This window comes from Myxine glutinosa, chromosome 5 (assembly GCF_964187855.1).
Source record: "Myxine glutinosa chromosome 5, kmMyxGlut1.1, whole genome shotgun sequence".
Taxonomy (NCBI): domain Eukaryota; kingdom Metazoa; phylum Chordata; class Myxini; order Myxiniformes; family Myxinidae; genus Myxine; species Myxine glutinosa.
The window spans coordinates 145,021,296-145,030,704 of NC_136265.1; the positions used below are offsets into that span (position 1 = coordinate 145,021,296).

General features: G+C 44.8%; 1 protein-coding gene across 1 annotated transcript in view; it reads left to right on the plus strand.

Moving 5' to 3' along the window:
* Positions 1-7,401, plus strand: part of ACO2 (aconitase 2) — a 78,380-nt gene extending 70,979 nt beyond the window's left edge. Inside the window, exon 18 of the mRNA XM_068116039.2 lies at positions 6,955-7,401. Coding sequence (XP_067972140.2) covers positions 6,955-7,089 — 135 coding nt within the window. The 3' untranslated portion in view covers positions 7,090-7,401. The remainder of the gene's footprint in view (positions 1-6,954) is intronic.
* The last annotated feature ends 2,008 nt before the right edge of the window (positions 7,402-9,409 follow it).

Genomic DNA, 9,409 nt, shown 5'->3' on the forward strand with positions numbered 1-9,409 from the left:
TCACTAAATTTAATTTGCGAGGACCCCAGAGCACGGCTAACCCTGCGTTGCTGGCCGAAACGTTGAGCCGTGTGGTACAACGAGAGGGTGGCATACTTGTTAAGGATTGCATAGATACATAGTCGTGGCCAAAAATATTGGCACCCTTCCACTTCTTTCAAATAATGCACCATTTCTCCCAGAAAATTGTTGAAATTAAAAAATCTTTTGGTACCACATTTGTATTTCTTTCGGTTTTCAGTGGAACAAAACAAAAAAAAAAGCTGAAAAAATTACTAAATCTTAGCTTATTCCACACAGAAATCCTAAAATGGCCTGGACAATATTATTGGCACCTATTAGAAGCTGTTAGAAAGAATTCGATTTCAAGCAGGTGATTCTCCTTTACTTTGGAATTGAACTTACCTGTGGTGAGTTGCTGGTGCTTGCAATAAAAAATCACTCATTCAACCAGTTTGAAGAGGGAAAAGGAGTCATTCTGCTGTTTTGTATCACTGTGTGTACTACAATGAGCATGGAGAAAAGGAGTTATTCTGCTGTTTTGTATCACTGTGTGTACTACAATGAGCATGGAGAAAAGGAGTTATTCTGCTGTTCTGTGTCACTATGTGTTCCGCAATGAGCATGGAGAAAAGTAAGAAAACCAGGGAATTGTCTGAGGAGGTCAGACACAGGATTGTAGCCAAGCATGGACAATCTCCAGGCTACAAGTCCATCTCCAGAGACCTTGATGTCCCTGTGTCCACCATACGAAATGTGATCAGGAAGCTTAAGGCCCATGGTACTGTAGCCAACCTCCCTGTACATGGCCGCAAGAGAAATCTTGATCGAATATTGCAGCGAAGGATTGTTCAAATGGTGGAGAAAGCACCTCAATCAACTGCCAAAGAGATTCAAGCTGACCTTTAGACACAAGGTATGACAGTTTGAACTCACACCATCCAATGCCAACTCAATTAAAGGGGGTTCTATGGTAGGAGACCCAGGAGGACCCCACTGCTTAGAGAGAGAGACAAAAGAAAGCCCAACTGAAGTTTGCAAAAACACACCTGAGCAAGCCAAAATCTATCTGGGAGAATGTCCTGTGGACAGATGAGACCAAATTAGAGCTTTTTTGTAAAGCACATCATCTCTATGTTTCCAGAAAACAAAATGAAGCCTTCAAATAAAAGAGCGCCTTCCCTACAGTCAAACATAAAGGAGGTTCAGTGATGTTTTGAGGTTGCTGTGCTGTCTCTGGCACTGGGTGCCTTGAGTGTGTGCATGGCATCATGAAATCGGGAGATTACCAAGGCATTCTGAGCGCAATGTTCAACCCAGTGTCAGAAAGCTGGGTCTCCGTCGAAGGTCATAGGTCTTGCAGCAGGACAATGATCCCAAACACTTCAAAAAGCAACCAGGAATGGTTCAAGACAAAACGCTGGACTGTTCTGGAGTTGCCAGCAACGAGTCCAGATCTAAATTCCATTGAACACCTGTGGGGAGATCTGAAAACAGCAGTTGGGAGAAGGCACCCTTCAAATCTGGGAGAACTGGAGCAGTTTGCACAAGAAGAATGGGCCAAACTGCCAGTAGAGAGGCGGAGGAAGCTCATTCATGGCTATAGGAAGCGCTTGACTGCAGTTATTTTGTCCAAAGACTGTGCTACCAAATATTAAGTCGAGGGTGTCAATAATTTTATCAATTCCATTTCTTTTAATTTTCTGATTTAGAGGGATATATTAAGTTCTGAATCAAAAACAAAGGTTCTGTAATATTAACAGTGAAAGAAAGAATTGTGGAGGCCAAATACTTTTGTGAATTTCGACTTATTTTTAGAGAAAGTTGTGTTATTTGGAAAAAGTGCAAGGGTGCCAATATTTTTTCACACACACACGCGGGGGGGGGGGGGGGGGAGCGGGTCACACACACACGGGGGGAGGGGGGGAGTGGGACACATGTACACACACACACACGGGAGAGTGGGTCAAACACACACACACGTTTTTCTCATTTATGTTCCTCACAATTCTCTCTCTTATTCACACACACACACACACACACACACACACACACACACACACACACACACACACACACACACACACACACACGTACACACACACACACACACACATACACATACAGACACACATATATATATATATACACACATATATACACATACATACATACATACATACATACATACAGACACACACACACATACATACATACATACATACATACATACATACATACATACATACATACATTCTATATATATATGTCCAATCACGTGAAAAAGTAAGTACACCCCATGTAAAGTTTTGACTTTTTCAACATATTTCAACATACAGCTATTTGATCTTCATTTCAACAATATTGATAGATAAAGGTGATATAATATAACAAATATCATGACACATTTACATTTTGTAGTCCATTGTATAATTTAAATAAACATAAATGCAAATTTCGCATGTGGAAAAAGTAAGTACACCCCTCCATTTATCACTACTTCAAATACCTAAAATTAGAATCAGGTGCACCAGCGCAGGTGCAAATGATTAGAACATCGTTAGAGAGGATCTTGGAGGAACCTGTCTTATTTAAATCTCAGACATTTAGTTTGGTTTGCTCTTTGTTGTTGAAGTGTGCAGCGTTACCATGCCTAGATTAAAAGAGCTCTCTGAGGCCTTCAGAAAAAAGGTTATAGATGCCTACGTGTCTGGGAAGGGATTTAAAAAGATCTCCAAACAATTTGAAATCAATCATTCGACTGTCCGGAAGATCATCTACAAGTGGAGAAGATTCCAAACAACTGCCAACTTGTTCAGGCCAGGCCGCCCCAGCAAGTTCAGCCTGAGAGCAGACCGCAAGATGCTGAAAGAAGTCTCGAAGAACCCCAGAATGTCATCACGGGACCTACAGGTAGCTCTTGCCACTGTTGATGTCAAAGTGCACGAGTCTACCATTAGAAAGAGGCTGCACAAATTTGATCTACATGGGAGGTGTGCCAGGAGGAAACCTTTGCTGTCCAGAAAGAACATCAGGGCAAGACTAAAGTTTGCCAATGAACACCTAGGCAAAGACCAGCACTTCTGGAACAATGTGCTCTGGACAGATGAGTCAAAGGTAGAGCTATTTGGCCACAGTACCAGAAGACATGTTTGGCAAAAACCAAAGACAGCATTTGACCATAAGAACCTGATACCAACTGTAAAGCATGGTGGTGGAAATATTATGGTTTGGGGCAGCTTTGCTGCATCAGGGCCTGGGCAGCTCACCATAAAGTAATCCACGATGAATTCTTCATTGTACCAGAGGGTGCTTGAGGATAATGCGAGGCCATCTGTCGGAGAAGTTGAAGCTCAACCGAAGGTGGACCTTGCAACATGACAATGACCCTAAACATACCAGTAAATCCACCAAGGAATGGCTGAAAAGAAAGAAATGGAGGGTTCTGGAATGGCCAAGTCAAAGCCCGGATCTAAATCCCATCGAGATGTTGTGGGGGGGGGGGGGGGGGTTTGAAACGAGCTGTGCATGCAAGAAACCCCTCAAACATCGCACAGCTGAAATAATTCTGCACGGAGGAGTGGGCAAAAATTTCTCCCAGTCGATGTCAGAGACTGGTAGACAGTTATAAGAAACGCCTACTTGAGGTTGCTTCTGCCAAAGGGGGCAATACCACCTATTAGAGCAAAGGGTGTACTTACTTTTTCCACATGAGAAATTTGCATTTATGTTTATTTAAATTTTTCAATGGACTACAAAATGTAAATGTTTCATGATATTTGTTATACTAGGGCATGCCCGTACTATATATATATCTAAAATTATATCCCCCCCCCCCCCCCCCCTCTATTTACATGAAATGGTTTGGTCCATTCGCAAAGCCAAAGCGGACGGCTTGCGAGTACGGTGACAATCACCCCCCTCTATTTACATGAAATGGTTTGGTCCAAAGCGAACGGCTTGCGAGTACGGTGACAATCCCCCCCCCCTCTATTTACATGAAATGGTTTGGTCCAAAGCGAACGGCTTGCGAGTACGGTGACAATCCCCCCCCCCCCCCCCCCCCCCCTCTATTTACATGAAATGGTTTGGTCCAAAGCGAACGGCTTGCGGAGTTTGGTAAAGAAATCGCCATAGCTCGGTAACTACTTGTCCGATTAATTTAAAACCTTGAAAAGGCACATCCTCGGGTCCCCAGCAATATACCTGGCAAGTTTCAAGTATATCGGACCGGTAGTTGTCGAGAAACAGCGGTCGCATACACACACACAGACACACACACAGACATTCACACAGAGATTACTGGAATTATAGATAGATTATATCACCTTTATCTATCAATATTGTTGAAATGAAGATCAAATAGCTGTATATTGAAATATGTTGAAAAAGTCAAAACTTTACATGGGGTGTACTTACTTTTTCACGTGACTGTATACACATACACACACACACACACACACACACACACACACACACACACACACACACACACATGCAAGCATATACACACACACATACACACACATATGTATATAATATATATATACTCAGAGGCAAAAGTTATTGTGACATGGAATTTTTTCATTGTTAATCTTGTGAATGAATTTTTGGATTTGAACCAGAGAAAGAGTTTGTTAAAATGGTCTAAGAAACGCAACCAAGCAGTTGTTGTTCGAACTGCATGAAATTTGCAAGAAGCATGACATATTCGAGAAAAATGGCCAGCAATGTTCACTTCAAAAGGCCAGACAACCAGACGCTTATCATTTCCACTCAATGCAGTCTTAAGAAGTGCAGAAGTAAGAAAAACACCTCTATTCATCGTTCTGGAACAAGTTCGACATGCCACGCCTTGGGGAAAATGACTGATGGAGAGCTATAGGTATGCTTCAGTCTGGTACCTCGCAGCGTGACGTTGCTCGTCGATTCAACGTCCATAGAAACACCATTTGGCACCTATGGCGACGTTTTCAGCAAAACAATCAAGTTATAGACCGTCCCTGTAGTGGCCGCCCACCAGTAACGACGCCATGTCAAGACCGATGCATTCGAACCACGCACCTCCGATACAGGTTCCAGCCAGCAACCCTTACAGCCCGTACCATACCTGGCAACAGAGGTGCATCTGCGAGAACAGTTCGACGACGTCCACGCGTCTACGGCATCCTTGCAAGACGCCCAGCCCGACGGCCAATTCTGACGCCAGAACATCGACGTCGACGTCTCCAGTGGAGCAGACCACACGCTACTCGAGTTGTACAGCTGTATCTTAATCAGAACAATGTTAATGTGTTACCCTGGCCCGCAAGATCCCCTGATTTGTCACCAATTGAACACGTCTGGGATGAAATGGAGCGACGTTTACGACGTCATCCGAATCCCCCCAACAACGCTGCAGGAACTCTGCCAAATCCTTCCTCGGATATGGAATGATCTTCCCCAGGACTTTCATCGACGTTTAGTGGCCTCAATGAGGCGAGGGTGCCAGGCCTGCATCGATGCACAAGGTGGACACACTCGCTACTGACCGTGTGAACTTGCTTGTGAACCCCCTCTTGTGTTGTGGTTCATTTGCATATGCCAGGTGTGCTGTTCTTATGGACTGTTGATCATTACCATACCTTGAAACATTTGTCTTTCCATGTAATAACATTTCATTCGCGGCAGTAAAAGTTTAACACTGATTCTGTTTGTTGTTTGTGTGTCACAATAACTTTTGCCTTTGAGTATATATATATATATATATATATATATATATATATATATATATATATCTCCCTCCCTAGCCTCCCTGCCCCTACCTCCCTCTCTATCCCTCCTGCCCCTACCTCCTCCTCTATCCTCCCTGCCCCTACCTCCCTCTCTATCCTCCCTGCCCCGACCTCCTTCTCTATCCTCCCTGCCCCTACCTCCCCCTCTATCCTCCCTGCCCCTACCTCCCCCTCTATCCTCCCTGCCCCTACCTCCCCCTCTATCCTCCCTGCCCCTACCTCCCCCTCTATCCTCCCTGCCCCTACCTCCCTCTCTATCCTCCCTGCCCCTACCTTCCTCTCTATCCTCCCTGCTTTTACCTACACACACACACACACACACACGCACACACACACACACTATCTCGGCAATTTTCCATCTGTGGCGATATGTGAACTAAGCTTCGCCCCTCTCCCAACCTTGTTGACTACGTATAAGTTAAACATTTAATCGTGACGATGGAAATGTCCGACGCAAATTCTTCATAAATCTCGGCAATTTCCTGTCTGTGTACTTGGGTGGTGTAAGATATATCGAGCCGCGAAAAGCCACGATTATTTAATATATCTCGGCAATTTCCCGATTCCCGTTTATGCGTTTATTTTCTCAATTATTGCTGAAACTGAGTCTAAAACCATCGATAAAAATGAAATCAGATGGTGAATTCGAGATAGAATTGTGAGGGTGACTCAATGAATGGCCTTTATTACAGGCCTTTGAAAAATCATTTCGTTCTATAAACGGAAACTTTCATCGAATTTTCCTTCTGTTTTTTTTTTTTTGAGGCTAAAACCATGTTAGCGACTGTGAAAAATGAAATGAGATATCGAATTAGAGTTGAAATAAAACTGTGAGAGAGAGCAAGACACCGCTGGCCTAACAAAAGAGGCCTCAAAGCTATGCGAGTAAACAAAATGGTGGATATTTGTTTTTGAAGCCCCTCCCAGACTGGGTGAAGCCACTCCCCTGGACAGATGTATCACAGAGAGACACAATCACCTATGGATAATAGTGTGTGTGTGTGTGTGTGTGTGTGTGTGTGTGTGTGTGTGTGTGTGTGTGTGTGTGTGTGTGTGTGTGTGTGTGTGTGTGTGTGTGTGTGTGTGTGTGTGTTGTATTATTTTTTCCCACCTTTTATTGTTTGAAATGTATATTAACCCAGAGTCCTGCACTCGGTTACTTGTTTGTCACCCTCTATAGACCATCGGATGTGTTGTCCATCACAAAGACGGCTCCAAAGACGAACTGCTATTGAACCACACATTCAACGAGACGCAGATCGAGTGGTTCAAGGCCGGCAGTGCGCTCAACCGCATGAAGGAGCTACAGAAGTGAGACCAGCACACTTTGATGCCCTGTCTGCACGTAACCTGCCGCCTGGACACCGGGCCCAACTTTCAGCGCACACTGTCGTTTTCAAACTGTGGCAAATACTTGCGGATTTGCACGTATTGGGTTTCGTGTTGTGAATAGTTTTCCAAAAACGTTGTCTCTAATCCATCGTGTGAAGATTAATGCATGCGTCAAAAACCGAGCACTGCTGTCAGGGAATGGACTTGGTCACGTTTTGCTGGGTTCGACAATCCAACCGCAATGTTCTCATGTATGGTACAATACTATAACCACAATAAAATTATTTGACCAGAATATTTGTGTGGTGTATTTTGTTAGAACAGGTGCGGTTTTGGCTAACTTGTGTTTGCGTCAGATTTTTGCCAACAGAAAAGGTGTCCTGGTGTGTGATTGTGACGAGGTCCGTCTCCATGGCTGCGGCCACGGTGCACAAAGCGGCCCTGGAACTCGTCAATTGGCCGAATGTTTTTTTTGTGTCAAACGGTACCAAATGATGCTTTATTGCTGCTTTCTAACTGTTCGGCCCCAATATCAATTATTACTTCGCATTGAAAACCTTTCATCGGTGAGGCCAATTACCGCATATTTCCACCTCGGATCTGGGTTCAGCTGCCTCGTGTGGGTTGTCATGCAAGGTGGAACTTTAATTTGACAGCAGTGATGTCTGCACCAACCTGACTTGGACCATTGTGCTCGCTTTCCATCACCGCTTTCGCTGACAAATTATGCCGTGAGGGGTGAATGGATGTTTTGATTCCGTGGAAGTGATGGAAGCCGATGTGGGGTGTGCAAAGGTTTGCAAGAATTGGCTGGGAAAGATTCAAGGCGTTTTCTGCATACCTGGTCGGTACAAGCGTGTGTATAAATGTTGAGGAACCACATGCAGGACTGGAGTCATCCAGGTGATACTCCGCTCGACACCATGCAGCGTGACTGCGGACAGGACCTGTTCAAGTTTGTGACGAATGCCTCCTCGCATGTCAACAACACGTTTCAGAACTTGAAGACATCTCATGCTTTCAGGCGTAGGGTCAACCATCGGCACTTCATCCATAAGCAGATATTCCGGTGAGGATTGCTTGTTGGGAATATGAGTGAGCAGCACGTTGCGGTGTCCTTTCCCTATTGCTGTCACCTGTATCTGCTCTGCATATAAAAATATTTGATGAAGACCATTTTCAATGTATCTTGCAGGAAGCTTGCTATAGTTGAACCTGGGAGGAGATCTAACCCTCCATACTTTCCTCGTCGTCGTCTATCCGGTTGCCCTTTGGGCGTTCGGACCAGAGAGAAAGCTGCTCATTCGATTCCGTCACCGACGTTTGCAGTGGATGCAACAGAATCAGGGCCGACTCCCACAGATCGGGTCGAGGATTCCTTGGGAATGCCCTGGAAGTCTTGTGCACTTGTGAACAAGACTGAGAGCTCAGGACATGAAACTCATGATTTCTGTGGAGTAGCAAGATCTTATTCTCCCCACCTTGACCCCACACCAATTGCTCCTGGCCATAGCTACCTCTTGGGCTCGCTTAGCTCAGGCTCGTATTACTGGGGGAAAGAGCCAAGACCACATGAACTGTCCAGAAACGCAACCCTGTTTGAGGCTGCCCACCCGCCAGTCTCTCCACCAAGCCGCCATAAGTACGGAGAGTCGTGGGTCGTGCCTCCCTTTCCGAGCAGCGGCGGAGCCTGGTCCTCTGCCAAGCCAGCAGCACTGGGGCCAAACGTGTGGCCGCCACAAAATGAAGTGTCCCGAAGGTCAAACGTAAATTAATGTGGGACCACGTGATGGAGATGCTACTTTTATGAATATTAGGGAAGGGAGTGCTTGAGTCTGGACTGGGGAGGTGAGGTGGAACGATTTAAATGGAGTTGATGCTGTGTTGGTCAGAATGAAACATGCCCAGGCCCCGTCTAACTAATCTGGATTATATCCAAACTTACCTGGCAGCAGAGTGAGGTATTCAGGTACCTGTAACTGTGAGCTTGTGCTCGCTACTTTCACCTAATGGGCAAGAGGGGGAATGGCGGCATTCATTAATAAACGCTAAAATTATTAAATATATGTAGTGTGTTTATATATATATACTGAAACGCAAAAGAAACTTACCACCTTTGAAACCTTTAAATATCAACAATAACACTGCGTGTAGTAAATGTGTGAACTTATTTGTGGACAATAGTGTCCTCGCTGTCAGACAAAATGTTCACGGATGGTCACTTGAACCTTCAATGGTCACTTCATAGCACAGCTGTTGAACAGCCCTTTTGACTGTCAGTGATTAGCCAAGGGGTACGGGAT